General features: G+C 40.1%; 1 protein-coding gene across 1 annotated transcript; it reads left to right on the plus strand.

The window, feature by feature from the left end:
* Window positions 1-193: 193 nt before the first annotated feature.
* Window positions 194-13,220, plus strand: LOC118740929 (serine/threonine-protein phosphatase 1 regulatory subunit 10-like). Its single transcript, XM_036472685.1, has 3 exons — window positions 194-491; window positions 1,090-2,745; window positions 10,502-13,220. The coding sequence occupies exons 1-3, from the start codon at window positions 221-223 to the stop codon at window positions 12,268-12,270; spliced, it is 3,696 nt and encodes a 1,231-aa protein (XP_036328578.1). The 5' UTR covers window positions 194-220; the 3' UTR covers window positions 12,271-13,220.
* The last annotated feature ends 5,117 nt before the right edge of the window (window positions 13,221-18,337 follow it).

The following is an 18,337-nucleotide window of genomic DNA, read 5'->3' on the forward strand; positions in this document are numbered from 1 at the left end:
CACGAATTCTGCTGCAATCGGCGCAATCTTGTATTCTATCATTCTTGATCCTAACGGACTAGTCTCCAGCCCGCGTGATCTTGTCTTTTTGGTTCATGGTCTGCAATGCAACTGTGCGTAATGTGTTCGAATTCTCTTGTAATATAAAATACCAGAGTTGAATTCGCTGTAGGATTTATTTGATTTGTCTTAACCCTTGAATTGTTTTGCTTTCAGATTAATGAATAGATATTCAAAGAAACTAGTATCAAAATGCATTTATGTACAAATTTTAAAAGTTACAAAAACTGAGTTACTCGGTGAATTTATGGGGGTCGGTGGCTGGTCCTTGGTTTATAACTGGTTGAACGACGCTATACGTGCTATGAATTGGCCACTGGTGCAGGAAATATTAGAATTACTCTTACTTTGTCCTGTTGATGTGGATAGATTGAAGATAAACTCTGCACCAAAGTTGGTGAAAGGACTTTGCAGGGATGGCGGCAATGAAGGTAAATTTTAGTACCAATTGTGTGTATATCGTCTGAATGAAGAAATTACAGTAATTTTACATTTATGAAGGACTGAATTAATTTCCTTTGAAAACTTTGAGAAGAATCTTTGTTTTTCTTCAAAAGAGTCATAAGCGTTTGGTTTACATATAGAAAAAAAATGCAATTGCTACCTAGGGAGAAGTGGTTCGTGGAAATAGGTTATATTTTTTTTTGCATGGGTGTACATTGGCGTTTACATACTGTCATATTTTGTTTTTGTATACATATAAAAGTTGTCATATTTTGACAATTTCTTTCACTTTGCTGTCAGCTAAAGTCTTCTGCATTTTCGGTGGTAAATGTTAAAATTGGCACAATCGTCGCAGAAGGTATTTCTAAAACCAGTTTCACCAGCAAAAGCTGATAATTGCAAAACTATTACATAATTCCTTGTATTTTCTTTTGACCTTTATAATCTGTGTCGGCGAATATAAATTTATTATTAGCAGTTTTGGTTTTAAACTATATTCTAATTCAATTGAATTTTTTTTAATACAATTTGGATAACCAATAGACTCGTTTTATTTAAAACAAATATTTTTTTTATTATTTTTAGGCGTCAGAATACTTGCGAAACGTTTGGTGGAACAGTGGTTGAAGGTGGTAACTGAAAATACAACGAGCGCTCAAGTTGAAAATGCTCAGCAACAGACAATTACCAATGAACCTGCAGCTGCAAGTGTTCAAACAACACCTGTCGTTCGGCAAGAACCAAAAATTATACCACCTCCCGCAGAACCAATTAAAATTAAGGCGCCTGTAGTAGTAAGGCAGTCATCATCAAATATTGTAGAAGAGGACCCTTTAGCTGATGTTGCAGATGTACCAACTGAAACATCTAGTTATACACCAACATCGGCTCAAAAGAAAGCTAACGAAGCCGGTTTGGTATTCAAACTAGTTATTAAAGATGGTCAGCAAGTTTTGGCAAAAGTGCCAAAGGCCGCGCAAGTGACACCAACAGTCGTTCATGAAGAAGAGAACGAGAGAGATAATGTTGAAGAAGAAGTTGAAGATGAGGCTGAAGCTGAAGCTGAAAATGCTGAAGGTGAAGTAGAAGTGGATCATAACGCCGAAGGCGATGTCGAAGCTGAGCCTGAAAATGAGGAACAGGAAGTGGAGGAAGAAGTTGAGAGCGGAGCTGCCGCCACGGTGGTAGAAGAGGAAGAGGAGACTCGAACATCACTTGATAAACCAGGCAAAGAAAGTGAAAGCAGTGCTGACGATGAGACTCGGACTCCGCCCTATATTGATAAAGTTGATGTAGCACAAAAGTCTTCAGATCGGGAAAAAACCATAGATTCTGAAGGTGACAAATCAGAAACTAAAGAAGCTAAAAGTTCAAACGAGGGAAATGAAAGCAAAAATAAAGAAAAAGAACAAAAAGTTGATAAAGATAGAGAAAAAGATCGAAAGTCATCGTCTTCCAGCCATAAATCATCGAGTCATAAATCGAAAACCTCTTCTTCGAGTAAGTCAAAATCATCATCATCGTCATCATCACACCGCAGTTCTGGCGATAAGCATCGCAGTGACAAGGAGCGTTCAAGTTCCAGCAAAGACAAAGATCGGAAAGAGGGTAGCTGCTCAAATACACATAAATCGTCATCTTCATCATCTAAGTCTTCATCGTCAACAAGTTCAAAAGACAAACACCGCGATAAAGACAAAGATAAATCGTCCAATTCTTCTTCATCTTCAATTTCAACAACTACATCCCACAAAAAAGATAAGGAGCGCGAAAAAGAAATACAAGCGGAGAAAGATAAAGACACTATTAGCAAGTTGACTCAACCATCTATTGATAAATTAGGTCGTATTCCAAAGAAACCTAAGGATGAATCAGAATCCGAAACGGTTAAACCTGCTTCAATCACAATACCCTCAAAAAAGGCATCAATGTCGATTGAAATTCGACGCGATTCGGAAAAGACCAAAACAGTTAAAACGTACAAATCACAGTTTCGTTCGCATGGTCTGACTGAAGAAGCGCCACCACCGCCGTCACGGAAAGGTTTGAAGAAACCAATATCGATTGTATCAGCGCCTGGTACTGTCATTCCTGCAAGTTTGCCTTCATCGCTGAAGCGGCCTTCACCACCACCTAGAAGTAGTGATTCGCCCACACAGAAGAAATCCAAGATCGATATGAACAACCTGTCTGTGGCTAACGAGAAACCTGGAGCCATCAAACTCATCGCTCCCAAAAAGAGTAAGAATAATGCATTACGACATTTACTAATGGCATTCTGCACAGTCTCATTTCAGGAGTTTGGATGATGCTAGTTTTTGCGGTTTGAGGTTTTTTATGTATATAATTCTAAAAGTGTTATCTCGTACAATCTAGCAATAATGTAGACTGTCAGCTTTTTTAGAGTGTTGGCAACACCACGCTTCGTCATTGGACTGCGGGGAACATTGGAACTGAATTTCTTTGTCTTTGTTGTCCAAAAATCCTGTATAGACTAGAAGCAACATTGGCATTTTGTCAAACACTTTGATGGTCTCTAACGCGATGGTAATTTAACTTTTGCTTGTGTTTAAATTAAAAAACAAACAAAAAAATCGATCAATTTAGCTACGGTAAAGTTACATATATTGGCTGTTTGTAAAAATTTAAGCATGCGGTGCTTAAATCGAAGTTGTGCTGTTTCAAAGTGATTGTATGTATGTAACATGAAACGAGAAGGGCTAGATCAGTGGTGCACATCGATATGTGCGTGAAAACCCAGCGAGCCTTTAGAGCTGCCGTGTGCACCACCGGGCTAGATGCATGCGCATACATTTGAGATTTCGAAAAAATGGCTTATTGGTTTTCCTACTCTAACTTATGTCAGGTAGAGATCATTGACTTAAGAGAACGAATTTTTTCGTAATTTTATATTTGCGTATGCCCCCTTCTGAAAGAAACATTAATAATACTGTAGTGTCAGTTAAATTTGAACGCCCAGAAACAGAAGACTAAAGCCACAATCAGTGGATCGAGCATAAAAAAGGAGCTAATTGGAGGCGCCTGGTCCTTCTGGGCTTCATACATCAATCAACTGCAAGTTGCTGAACAGATAGGAAAGTGCCAATCTGGTCACTTTGTGTTAAAAAAACGTATTCAATCAAACTCCTAAAATATGTTTACATGCGTGTGATGAAAGACGGTTGAGCTGGATAAGTTGCCGGGCGGTTTAATAAGTTCAAATGATGTGCTCAACATCGATTTCTGAGCGCATTTAATTTTTATTTAATTTTTTGTTATTAACGAGTTTAAAACGACGAGCAAATCGAGACGACGCTTTCAGTGAAGACATGGTTTGTGGAGACCGGATGTTAAGTATGCATTTTATTTATATTTTCTAACATATATATTCATATTGAATATTTAGTGGTTCTATTAGTGTCATTACATTGCAATGTAATGTCACGTGAAAATTTTCAATTTTTAGTTAATAAGTATACAAACACTGAAAAAAATATTGAAAAATAAGCAAGATATGCAACCTAACATAAGACATAAGACAAAGAGTTGGTGAAAAATAAACAATTCTTTTCAACAAAATAAAAACAATGATTTGAGCTGATGGTCTTCAAAGTTTGGAAGCAGTCTAAAATTCAGAATGGCAACATGAATTCACGATATGTGTATATGATATAGGAAAAATGGGCAAACACGTATCATCACATGCGTTGCAAAGGTACGCAATTGGCAACGAATTAACTTGTTATAACCAAAAGTATAAAAAGCCGAGTGACGCCACATTAACCTAACTTTTTTGGGTCCAGTCAAGGTATTCCAATAAATACGAATCTATCTTTCATCAAACTCGAGTCTCAATGTGCGTTACACCCCAGTTCTTGCTAGAGGTCTCACATGCAATGAATATGAGTGGAACATAACAATCGCAACTACTACTTACGCTTTTGAATTACGTTTTTTTTTTAAATGCTTTCAATAAAGCCTTTAACAATCATATCACCTTAGACTAGCGTTGCATTGAGCGCACACGCGGAACTTTTAAATCTAGTGTTCACATCTGTTTAAATGGAACGGAAAGCGCATACAAAATTCAGTTACCTTAAAATAAATAAAAAAATATCGTAGCGAGAAGCAAAATGTCTATTCTAAAATTTATGGAGTATTTAGGGCTAGATGCAGTGTTGTAATAAGCCGTGAGCACAATAGATCTACCGGTCGCAATTCTTACTATATTCGAAAATAGTATATCATTTTGAGGTTATGAAAGATTATAGTTGCGAACCCGCCCGCAGTTTAAACTAATTTTTTACCTGTTTTCCCCTGAACTCGATACTTTACCCGCTCTACGCGCATTTTTATTATTTGACAGTTATACTAGAATTTAGTCTTACATATCGTCGATGTTTTTGCAAAACCGCCTCAATCGGCGTTGTGGCAAAAATGAGATTTGTTAACCCTGAACTTTAGGCATCGAGATTTATGCATAAAAACCGTTAAATTGATGTTAAAACAACAGATTTGTAACATAATCACCCCTATTGCGAGTGTCGACTTGTAGTAGATAAACGATTGTTAGTCGACTATCGATTATCCGTGGTTTTTTCAAAGTTGTTTTCTCGTTCAATAAGTGCGTGTTAATAGTTTATAGTCGCTCATCCTCCTACAAACAAACAGTTGTAGAAAAATGAGCGATAAAAAACTATTCATAGTTGCTTATTCAACGAGAAATCGACATTCACAATACCATGGAAAAGCGATAATCGAATAAGAGTCGTTTATCTACTACTAGTCGACACTCGCAATAGGGGTGAATAGCTAGAGTAAATACCGCCTATCAAGGCAATGCCTTCAAAGAATAAACCGTTTTTCCGGCCTCCTGCAAAATTTGAGTGCCGTAAGATAGGCGGTTTTGCAATTGGGCGTTGGGCGGTTTTGCAAAAACATCGACGATATATAAGATTATAGAGTATCTAAATGAAAGGGGTTTATTTCTACTAACCACTTCACCGGATGCGTTCCTGCGAGTTCAATTATTTTGGTCATTACTGTTACTATCGAGCAATTTCAGCCGCTTCAATGACTGCTAAGATCAAATGAAACACGTTTTCAAACCATACTATGCAAAAGTCTGGCTATTCTCCCCTCCATGCATGATTCGTTAAAAAGTAAGGCTTGACATAACTTGTATCACAACTTATCGAGCTGAATAGGGTTAGCGCCTGCTTAGATACAATTTCCACAGTTTTTATTATCGAAATTTAACACCAGATTAATAATAGTCTTTTGCATGCCCTCTGTGCCACATTCTCTGAGTCTTGCAAAGCTCTTGCACCTTGCACAGATTGCACGGTAAAAACCGGTTTTCGCATGGGTCAGCTTTGCAAACCGTGCAATCCGTGCACCGTGCAAGGGCTTTGCAGGACTCAGAGAATACCCCTATTGTTTTTAGATGCTAAAAGCAACCACCTTGGCTAATTTACAGCCCCTGAGATGCAATGAAATTGGCTTTCAGACAGACACTGCTCAGTTTTTCTATCAATCTATCGAGGCTCGCTCTATCCAGCTACTACCCATAAATTCTGAAAAACTCATCCGACAACCTCGTCTAGCTCTAAAACCATAATGAACGCGGCAGTCTTAATTTTTGCACCTTTTTCAGCGTAAAATTCAAGTTTTTAATATTTAATTTAGTTTCTGATGACCTTATTTAAGCAATACTATCTAAATTATTCAGTTATTAACTAAGAGCTTTTTGTGCACCCTAGTAGTTTCTAAAGAACCCTTTCTAGTAATATTTTTGTTAATTCCTGTAGTGAAGATTTTCCATGTCTGATCTACTCAAGACCCTGATGAATAAAACCATAATTGCTATGCTATAACCTGGCCAAGTCCCTTCAAGGCAGATCTTAGTAAAGAAAATATATATAGCACTAGAAAATTATTTTTCTTACAGCTTTCCTATAGTTAGTTAGTTAGTTGGTTGGGTGAGGCACTGCGACCGGTAGGTCTATTGTGCCCCTAGCTCATAACAACACCTCAACCAGCCCCAGGGTGTCTATAAATTTCATAATAGACCCCGGGGACAGTGAGGGTATGTGCTCCTCTCTTGGCCAGACGTGCCCTATGCTCCTATACCTCCTGCGTGCAACGGCCTCACACTCCATAAGAAGATGTAGGGGAGTCTCTTTGGCCGCATCGCAGAAGCGACACAAATCGCTGGACCAGATACCTAGTTTCTACAGATGCCCTCTGAGCCTACAGTGGCCCGTCAAAAATCCTGTAATAATTCTTAGTTTCTGTATCTTGTCAGATTGTAACCTCTTAATGTGCTTTTAGCCTGACGTTCAGCTTTCCTATAACATATCCGGCAGGTTTAACAATTCACTTTCGAGTGAATTTCCACCCCACTCAATTTAAATTCAAAGTGACTGGTGAAATTCACTCGGAAGTGAATTGCAGAATCTGTATGAATGCCTATTTTAGCATTGTCAAAAAATCTTGATTTAGGAAACTATGCGGAAAGATATACTATGCGGAATAAGGGTTTTGCTTAGAGAATGCGTTGTCGGGCTCCGTCAGTCATTTGAAAATTTTAGTTATAGCCTTGTAGACTGCTCAATGCTACTGATAGGCTAGAAGACCTTTAATCAACTACTACTACTCTATTAAATACATGCATATACTAGAAAGTTCCTTCAATATGATTTAAAAGCGAGACGAATATGCGTAATTCGAAAACCCTTTTCGATCGATCGTTTTTTTTTTTTTTTTTTTTTTTGTCATACTAACAAGCAGAACGCTTAGGTCATTGCATGTGATGCCATTTTAGCAGCGATTTCTGTAAATAGTTGCTCTTTATTTATTTTTCTCATCAACACTGTACATACAATCAAATTCTTTCTTGAGTAAGATTCATTCATACACACACTGTTGAAGCATGCACAAGAGGTGCGTCATGCATTACATACATATGTATTGCAACAATTTCTCAATATACGTATGCCAAAATTTTCTGATTGCTGCCAAGCTTCGTGGACCTAGAGCGTGTTTTCATTTAATATGCTTACAAATAGGTCTATAATTTTCTCGAATTTAGAGGCCACACGACTGGGGACTGGAAAGAAATACAAGTGATTTATTTACTTCAGTAATACCTATTTGTTGTTGTAGCACCATATACATTTCTCAAACCGTTTGGAAAATCTTGAAAACTACTGCTATGTGGAACTCGAAACGCCCTAACGTTTCATAACATCTATGGATCCTCGTTAAGTTTTAAAGCTAAAGCTGTGAGCTGCATAATTTCCCCAATTTGTCTTCCCGGCGCGAATACCATAAGTAAGATCTTCTGGTGATCTAACCTCTAGCTAATATCATAAGCCACGCATTTTTTCCATTTATTCGGCGGTAGCACTGAATCCAGCGTAACCGATTTTCGTGAAATCTACGAAAATGCGATCGCAGAATCCGAATTGCTACGAACACGCGCATTCAAAATATACCCAGTGATAGGGTTTTTACGAAAAATCGATGAGTTAAGTGGTGGCGCTGTCTATTTCGATTTCAGGTGTGTTTTGATCCTTGAAGATCACTTCCATAGTATCTCCGCTTATTCAAATCTTCAATTGACAAAAAAAAAGCAAAACATCGAAAATGCCATTTAGGTCATAATCTCCAATTTCATTCATATCCCTTAACATACAGCTTATCTCCAAACAATACCCCAAATTTTAGTTTCAAAGCCTAATGTGCCCGTCTAATCGACGAACTATAACTTTCTGAGTAAAAAATATTACTAGGGATGGCTCCTATATTTACTTCTCTTTAAGACTCAAACTTCGTTCCTTATATTTGCATTTCTAAATTGCAATATCGTCCTTGTTTCAAATTACTGAGTTCGACAGAAACTGCAAGTACGAAGGATGAGTTTATCTTATATGGCAATAACGTCCAGATTTTGCCTTCAGTAATGATACCCAATCGCAAATCTAAAACAAACTGTTGAAAATCAATGATCTTTCGTTCTTCAAAGACTTTTTAGTTGCTTTATGGCAGCACAGTTCTTGCGATTTTTTATTTCTATTTCGATTGTACGGTTTTTACTTGCTGCTACAATTTTCCTCCCGTTTGCCTGATTAAAACTCAAGAACCCTCCCCTAAAATCTGCGAGCACTTAATTTTTTTTTTTTTTTTTTTTTTTGGTTGGTTTCAAATATTAGCTCCAAAAGTCATCTTACTGTTCGGGGCTATTATCGAATCCCTAGCACAGTATGCCCCGGTTAATTGGTTCCCCGCATAATTGGTTAAAAATATGTGCTATCGGAAAGAGGTATACTTTCATGTTTCCCTTTTAATTGATTCCCTTGTTAATTGAACCAAAAATTGTGCAATTTAAGCGGGGAGTACTATAGTCAGATTTTCCATGGCATCTACGAAAATTCTCAGGGCTATCACCGAACCCATAGTAGTCTGAATTTTCGGGAAATTACGAAATTGCTTTTACTGATTCCGAAAATCTACGAACCTAGCATATAGTACTTTGAATGAACACATTCGTAGTAATTCGGATTCATTATGCCTTTACAGAGCGTGCGCGACATGCTATGTTCGCAGCTAATCGGTTGCTGTGATAGCTTTTTCATAGATTTTATGTAAAATCGGACCGCGATCAATTTAGCCACAGCCCCTTAGGTTCTTATTGAAAAACTGCTTGCATTCCTTTAAGTTTTTTTAATCCTTCAAGCATTATCCGAAGCTACAAGTTTCACTCGAAGCCACTTAGTTAATTTACAGAACTATCTATTTTTCGGTGAACCTCTATAGAGAACTCCACATTCATTCTTGGACTATTTCAAACTTTGAAAAGGCTTATCGCCCTTGCAATTGGCTTAATTCTGAATTATAATCGAATTGTAGCAGCATAAAAAAGATCATCTGGAAGGACAGTCCTTGGCCAGATATACATAGATCTGGGTCGTTCCGGCTGCGTAGACCTAGCTGTTTTGGGAATTCGAATTCAAACATTTAAGTGGGTATACAGCTACTAGAGACCCCCGTTGGTAAACTTGGAATACCGGTTACCTAATAATGTAGACTTTCCCCTCTGAGTAACGTTGCTAGTCCAAACTTGAATTTTTGATCGAGAGAAGTTCTTGCGCTCAAGGGAAGACCAATTTCCAATAAAATAAAGCCTAGTACGCAATCGCAAATTTTCAAAACACACTCACAATTTAACCTGTCCTTCCCATGGTAATTTTTTTTTTGTAGTTTTGAATCTAAAGTTTTTTAAAAATGCTTAAGTTCAAGGGCAACAGTTAAATATGTATTTGGTTCTTAACGCATTCGATGCCAATGCTGCCTGTGTGCAGCTTTTCCGATTTACGGGCTTACCACCAGCGTTCTTTTTATTTTTATTTCATCAAACGTAATGATAACTGGAGTGAAAAGTGGCTGCACGAAGAATGTTCAAAAAAAAAACGAATTTGTAAAACATTTAGCAGAGATATTTGCAAGGAAACTGCATCAACATTGTCGAAAAATTCCGTTTTTGGTTCAGGAAGACTTCTTAAAAAGATTATTTTCTTTATAATTATGGCAAAAATGATAAAACTGTTGACGTTATAGCACTCAGCAAATCATTATCTTTATATTTATAGATTTTTTTTTCAAAGTAAAGATTGAATTTTGCCCAGATACTGTAAATGAAAATAACAAGATGAGAAGTAAAACTAATGTCCTTAGGTCACTGGAAAGTACGAGGGATTGAAAAGGAATCAACTATGAATATTTATTATTATTAATTATATTTTCAATTAATATTATTTAATATTTTTAATCCAATTTTCAGAAATCTAATTTCACCTCTATAACAACTCCGAAAGCAAAAACTAGCAACCAACTCCGCTTTTAAATACCATAAAATTTCTCTCAAACAATTCTTGACTCGATCGACTAAAAAACATTACCTTTTTCTCTCTCTCTCTCTCTCTCTCTCTTACAGTTCAAACACTCGTCGAAACGAATCTCTTCTCTGATGCACTCTCAGCAGCTACAGGCCCTAAAAAGATCACAAAGCGCAAGCGCTCCACTACCCCGGCTCCCGGAGGACAAACAAAAGAGGGTCCTTCACCGCCCACAAGTCCTCATGGACCCAAGGTTGCACCTTTGAAATTCTATCAAGACACATTGGATGAGTCAAAGAGCGATGAAAAGTCCGATAAAGAATATGACGTCAAAGAGCAGAACAGCAAAACAGAAGATTTGGATGCAGCCGAGAAGGGCAATAGCACAGAAGACGATGATGATATACCATTGAAAAAGGTGAAGGAGGACATTGAACAGAAGGTGCTGCGTGAACAAAAAGCTGCAGATGATGGCGACGTCACTCCTAGCACCGCCAGCGGCTCAGTCGATATCACTGGCAGTGATGCGGAGGAAGATGCCGCCACAAAGGAAGCGAAAACGGACGTTGTCGAAGAGGAAGAAGCACGCAAACCGCCTGGACCTGGTTGTGGTCCGAATGGACCACCAGGTGTGCTCATGCTACAAAGACGCAAAGGCCGAAAGAAGAAGTTGACTTGGCGCACGCAGGAACATCTCGAACAAATACGCTACTTTGAATTGGATGAAAATGAGCGCGTGAATGTGACAAAGACCCAATCGTTTATGGACATGAAAAATCTGGAACGTTATAGTGAGCGCGATGCCTTCAATATTGCACGTCGTGGCTTCACCCACGATGATAATATGAGGCCACAAACTGAATGGCGGCCACTAATCGAAGTCGATGGCGTACCACCACATCCGAACGGTAATCAATCGAAGCAACGTAAGGTACAAGCCGACCGTGAGCAAACCACTTTGCGTGCGCTCTACTTTTCGCACAGCATGATACCCGATTCACCGGCGGAGGCCGAATTGGAGCCCCATTTCGCATACGATGTGCCAGTCATACCCTTGGAAGACATCACCGGCAATCCGGATGCCGTTAGCGATTACACAAATATGCCTTGGCCCGAACCGAAGGGTTCGCCCAAATACCCAGAAAATAACATAGCCAACAACACTGCCAAACTGACAAATGCGCAAGTGAATGCGTCGTTACCTCCGAACAACGTAAACACATTTCCTGCTTTTATGCCGCAGTACGCTGCTGCGTCCGCAAATAATATGCATGCATCGCAAATGCAGATGCCCAGACCGGTACCAGGGGTGGCGACAGCAGCAGCAGCAGCGGCGGCGGTGGCGGCTGCGGCGGTGGGCGCCGGATCACATCCAGCATGGCAAGGTGGCAATTTCAATGGACCATTAGCCGCCATAGGCGGTCCCTCAGTTGCAGAACAGCAACAGAATTTATTGGGAGCATTCGGTCCAGCGGCGGGCAATCCACAATGGCAAATGCATTGCGACCAATATGGCCCTGCGCAAGGCCCCTTCAATAATGGACCTAATTTTGGACCTATGGGCATGATGGCGCCGCGTGTTATGGCGAATATGGCAGCAGCGAATATCTTCGAGCGTAATAATATGAATAATAGTCACCACAATAATAATCAAAATCGGAACCATAACAGCGGCAATTGGCGGACAGGTTCCAATTTCCAAGATAACAGTGGCAGTGGTGGTAACTGGCGCTCAGGTGGCGGCGGACAAAACCGAGGCGGTGGTGGTGGCGGCAACAACAGCGGTGTGTGCAAGGCATACATGCGCGGCCACTGTCGCTTAGGCAAATCCTGTAAATTCATACACCCAAAGAGCAAACGTATATAGGATTCGCCAGAATCTTCAGACGAAGATTTAGCAACGATCTCGATAAGCAACTGTGATAGTGGCGACAAGTCGAAGCATAAGAGAACTATCTAAGCGATCAACGAAACGGAAATGATCTATGAAACGATCTGAGATCGAAATCGATTGCTGCTACAAACTGCCCCGCCTTGAGCCACACTTCAAAGTTCTTGAAAAGGCTGCTTGGTGTACGCCTTTTGACGCCGGTAATGACTGCTAAAGTGTGCGTGTGTATCGCGCATCTCCAAGTGAATAAGTGAATGGTCACCAGCGTCGTAAACTGAATTCTGAATGAATTACAAAGAGGAAAATATTTTAATTTCTATGAGATAATATTTTTTGTAGAATGTATACCTTTGTTAAGTTTTTTTTTCACTAAAGGATAATATTCTTAGCAAATTAGAAGAAAAAACACTTGCATTTGGATTATGTAATCATATAAACTATTAATGAATATTTACATTTATACGTTACAAAGGCAATCGCACTAACCATAGTCGTTAATTACATATATAATGGAGCATATTGTTTTTTTATTATAAATCGCCTAGATACATTCATATATGCATTCACTAAAAATATTTTAGCAAAATTATGCCTGCACTGCATACATAACTATGTATGTACATACATATGTATGTGTATAAATAAATTATCGCTTTCACACGCAGCGCGTCACAGACGCATTCAAAGCACTTTTTGCTGTGTTAACATCATTTTGTATAAATGTCTTATTGCATTATGGACAAAATGTCGAATTTGTTGATACAATTAAAATCATTTCGTGCATAAATTTATACATTTATAACATAGCAATTAAAAGTAGCATATTAAGTCCTAAGCCTTTTCACAAAACAGATATGCATGTACATATGCCGTAAAAACATACATGCATACATGCTTTATAAATAATTTACGTACATATGTAGTTATGAAACACATTTCAGAATTTATATGTATGTTTAAAAGAGAAACCTTTATAATAATAAAATACATTAAATATTCAAAAATAAGATAATCCTTCAATGAAACGCAAATTTTTAGGGGAATCTGTGAAGGTGGTAATAGACTCTCTGATCATCGACACTATGGCTTGTCGGCACAACGGTTGTTGATGTTTTAACAGCATAAAAAAGAGTTCTTAGGGAATCAGCTAGAGTCACAGTCCTTGCCCAGATATATGTACATATGCAGATCTGGGTCGTTCCGGTTATGTAGACACGACCGACGTGGGAACGTCTGTATATCGTTGTTCTAGCGACTTAGGGTGGTATTGCGAAGCGATTGAATTTGGCGAAGCGCAAGGATTGACGGACGCAACATAAATATGCATTAGGAGTGTTCGCTTGGCTTGTGCAATTTCTTTCCATCGCGAACACTCTTAATGCCTTCTCTGCCTCTTAATTCGCTTCGCAAGTGATAATACCACGCTCTATAATGTCAAGACCTTTACTGGGCCAGAGTTACGTGGGTCCTTCGCGCCAGTTGAAGCTCACCATTGTCCACAGGTGCTGATTGGACACTGATGACGGCATTCATAGGACGGGAGTGTGTGCATTCAGTATTAGCGGAATGCCGTTAATAGGCTGTCTGTTCGATCCCCGGTCCAACGGTTGTTGTAAGTAGTGTTTCACCTCGTTCTTCTGACGTGCCTAGGAGAGGCGCCGCATTAAGAAAGTGTCTGTTCGCATGCTCACGTCTGTAGAACCCTACTAGGAACTGCATGCTGTTCCCACGGCAGCCGGTTCTACGTACCCGAATGAGTCGGGATTTTCCCCACCAAGGGCTGCTGTTTTGGCGATGTATTCCTGATTAGAGCGGTGAAATCCTTAATCGCAGTCGGCACATCGTCGGGTTCAGTTGTTGGGGGTGACATTTGTCTAGATCGCATCTGTGAGTTCGAGGTGACCGAATGGTCAAACTAATATAACTTAGAACCGGCCGGCCAATAGCCGTGTATGTTGTCAATCACCTTTCTTTCTCTTTTTCCCAAGGTCTGCCAGCGAGCTATTTGAGAATCTTGTTGCATCTCCACTACAGCCGGTTCTACACCCCGGAATGGCTCGGAGTGTTGTCCCGATCAAGGGCTGTTATTTCAGCGACTTAACTCCGTTAAGAATTTAAAATGGCGAATGCTAACAATCGTTGTTCGTCCCTGAAGCAATACCTTGAAGCAGAGAAAACAGCACCCCGTCTTTATACTGTTTTCAGAAGCCGTTTGAACATTTTTGAATTCGAATGATCTACGGTTAAATCGCAGCAGATTGTTAAAGACCTCAGGTGTTCGTTTCTCAAGAAATCGCTGCGAAAAGCCTCATACCCAATTGCCAAGGCGGGGCAGAAGTACTTAAAGTCTCATCCTCCTCAAGGCAAGAAGGGAAGATTAGGTTAGGTTAGGAGGGTGTGTGTGGAATATTCCATACCTTTACTCGGATACAGAATTGTCCATTGTGAGTGCCCTCTTTTAGTGAGTGTTAGGAGGAGACACGTATGTACCTATAATCCAAAGAGTAGCTTTAAGTCATATTCTACAGATCCAACAGTTCCACCTTTGCTACCTCTCCCAGACTGTTGAAGAAGCGTGAATTTAAGTGCCTGAGTCGCTTCGTCTGTATACCTAGACATCGACACAGATAGTGGTCAATTGGCTCTTCCTCATCCTCATTATGGCAACCTCTGCAGAGAGTACTTGTTGGTATTCGCCACCGTTGAAGCATTGGTGCTAAAGCACAGTGTCCTGTGATGGCGCCGGTAAGGACTCTTACTGCAGATCTATTGTCTTTCGGTAGGTCCCCTCCTGTCTTTTTCCTACTAAGCCGCGGCGATAATAATCTTTTGATCCCACAGTCTTCCCGTTTGTTCCACAAGTCATCTGTTACGGCCACGGTGTCATCACTAAACGGTTGTAGTACGGAGCTATCCGCTTCTTCATTGGCATCTCTGAGCCGACTCATTCCCTTCAATACTGCTATGTCCGGGAGCCACCACAGTTGATACGGCTCAGTGACGTCAGCGTGGTGCGACTTTTCCAAACAATTCCCGATTTCACTATTTGAGATCCTAGTGAAAGTCATGTGTTTATGCCATCAGAAGGGACCAGTTAATAGTACCACAAGTTGTCTGCAGTTCTATAGGCTCAATGAAAGCAAATACCTACCAAGACCCTCTGAAATTATTAGTGTTGTCCACCTGCAGCCTCCCGAAACCTCCCAGTGATTTCTGAGCGAAATATTCTATCAGAGGAATAACAGGTCCGTGCCCTCTTTGGACAAATGGTTGGATGCCTCGATACCAGGTTGTCCTGAGTGACCTGTAACCCAGAGTAAAAAAGTGCGCCATGTTTTCCAACAAAATTTAGTCCAGACTTGCATTGCCAAATTAGTTTAGGAGTAGTTGCAACGCTGCACAATGCCTTGAGTGCTGCTTGCCTCTCATTACAGACACATAAATTCTTACACCTAAAATATTTTCCACCACGTAGTGTATGGCCTCGTGGGATGTAAATTTGTCGAAATACCGAGGCATGTTTCCCCAGAAAGAGAAGTCTAGATTGTCCCCGTTACTTCCGAAATAGAGTCTAGATCCTGACCCTGCACCAGTTTGGAGTCGACAGTAAAGTAAAGGGTTAATCCAGCACTCAGCCTCAGATAACTCGATATTCTAGTATCTCCTGCGGCTTTGAAAAGTCATTGAAGTCTAAATCTCTGCCACTAGCAATTTCCGTCTCAATCCACACTGTATCTTACCAGCATCGAATTTTAAGGCCTTAAGGGCCTCCCAGCGTATAAAAATATTAAGTGCAATAGGTTTAGCAGTGACTCCAGAGTATTTCCCATTGGGAAAGCTGCCGTAAAACATACTGTGATCGTTCTTTAAAATTTGGTAGCAGAGTTGCTCCGCATCCTTCCGCTCCGGGCTGGCATTAAGTCCAAACCCGCATCAAAAACCTGTTTGTGCTGTGAATGCTAGTACATAGTAGTAGTCCGTACTATGCTTCGATTAAGTGCAACTCTAGCACTTAAAGGGATGCGTTCCACCCTTAGTTTACATAGGGAGTATATCACATAGTACGTTGCCCCTTGTTGCTCAAGCCATACGGCACGCCCTGCCTCCACGTTATCCAATCTGCAAAACTAGCCTTCGCAAGCAAAAACCCAAGGAGCCGTCTCGACTACACAGAGCTCACCTGAACAACAAACCAATCTGAGCATTTCACGTTCGCACTCTTTGGAAGAAAGTCAGTGAAGTCTTCTTTCCCAGACCGGGAAAAAAGCTTAAAGCCAAACAGTCTGACATTCCTAATGGGGAAAAGTCTGGAGCGCCCGGTCGAAAAGCACATTATATCAAGATATTTTTGGTGAACAGTTGTTCTGATATTGAGTGGGAGTTTCGCAACGCTAAATTTGACTCTACATATGAGCTTTGTGGCAAGAAGACATGAAGTGGGCGAAACAATCATAAAGTATACTCACTTTATGTTATCCAGAAGATTGCTGACTGCGCGGGATGAAGCTAGCCAAGCCTAGCGGTTTCCTTGTTAATAGAAATGCAATACTTCGTTAACATCCAAGCTTACGCGGAGAATGTTTGTGCACTATCCTCAGGGGGGTCTATGGTAAGATACAGAGAACGCTGAATGAGATTGGCGTATGGTTCACTTTGTAAGGTATTGCTGTCAACCCCAAAAGGCAACCCTAGTCTTGCTTACACGTAAAAGAAAATTAAAAGGTCTCAACCACAACCAGTGCTAAGAGGCGTAACATTAAGCCTTTTGGATACCAGGACACGGTGATGTTCAACTCATTGAACTGGCTGATTAATTGGCGAACTGTGGTTCTTTGGAGCGTTCAATTGGACTGGAGCCAATTTAAGGGCCAATCATAGCCAATCAAGTAGTTTGGAAAATGAGGGGTAGTACAAAACATTTTCTCTGTGCTCGGGAAATTTGATATTGGTTTTTCGGTCACCTAAAATTCTATTCCATTCTAATCCCTTTGCCTTTAAGTAAAGCTGACTTCAGGTTAGGTTAGAGTGGCTACCAATGTGCGGAGGCACCCGAAGGCTGTAAAATCCCATTGTGATACCCCTGGTGGACGCCATTCAATTCTTTCCCTCACCTAATAATTAAACCGCCGAGTGTGTTTTATATACCAAATATAATTAAGAATGTTCGCCGAGTTCAAGTCGGCTAAGCAAATCTAAACAGTGATTGTTGAAGTAGCGGTTTCACGTTTGGCTAGGGCGGGGATAGTTTTCGATGCTCTCCACCTTTTCCTCGTCTCAGCAGCTGCAGCCTCTCCATGTCAGCTCGTCAAGTACCATTTTTATGGCAGCAGGCTGAAAATCCTTCAGCATTCTATGGCTACTTTGATGCTGCTCCATTCGATTTTAGAGATTTAATAGCAGCTTGGCTGTCAGAACAAATAGTGATAGGCCGTCCTGTTTAGTGCGAGTTCACCAGAGTAAAACCCGCTACCCACTCTTTCGTTAAGCATGGAATCATCTGTGCATATAGTCGTAAACTTTAGGTTTAGGTCTGTGGAACCTTTCCATGCTTTTCTCTCTGCGATTCTTGTAGAAAATTTGTGGTCCTAGATTATCCGGTAGAGTTTCAAGGATCTTTGCCTGCCCGAATCTCATGACCAGGGAACGGTTTTTATGGAAATTGCCTTTTTTCTGCTAAAGAGATAGAGTATATTCGATTAAGAATGTCCACGATTTAGCTTTCCCTGATTCCATATATACACATTTGATGTTGCCTTTTTTGCTTTTTTTAAGATATTTGCCTTTTTTTTGCCTTTTTTAAGATATTTGCCTTTTCTACCTTTAAAAAAGTGACTATAGCATTTACATTTATTTTTTAAGATTAAAAAATATACACATTGCCCATGCGGCTTATAGAAGCGCAGATACCTATTGCCAAATTGGTGTTGGAAAAATTCAAAGCCGTTTTCTCAGATAACGAAGGCTTGGAGACAATAAGGGGTGTTGATAGAATTATAAAGGGCGAGGAAAACGCCCTTATTCCTGATAATATGAACGTTTCAAA

Source organism: Rhagoletis pomonella, unplaced genomic scaffold (genome assembly GCF_013731165.1).
Source record: "Rhagoletis pomonella isolate Grant_MI unplaced genomic scaffold, Rhpom_1.0 Rhpom_scaffold_00006, whole genome shotgun sequence".
Classification (NCBI taxonomy): domain Eukaryota; kingdom Metazoa; phylum Arthropoda; class Insecta; order Diptera; family Tephritidae; genus Rhagoletis; species Rhagoletis pomonella.

What these genes read in the sequence shown, in the direction of transcription:
- LOC118740929 (XM_036472685.1), top strand. Translation starts at nt 221, where the DNA reads ATGAATAGATATTCAAAGAAACTAGTATCAAAATGCATTTATGTACAA. An exon ending in CAGGGATGGCGGCAATGAAG is followed by an intron (nt 492 to 1,089) that starts GTAAATTTTAGT and finishes TATTATTTTTAG; the next exon opens with GCGTCAGAATACTTGCGAAA. An exon ending in ACTCATCGCTCCCAAAAAGA is followed by an intron (nt 2,746 to 10,501) that starts GTAAGAATAATG and finishes TCTCTCTTACAG; the next exon opens with TTCAAACACTCGTCGAAACG.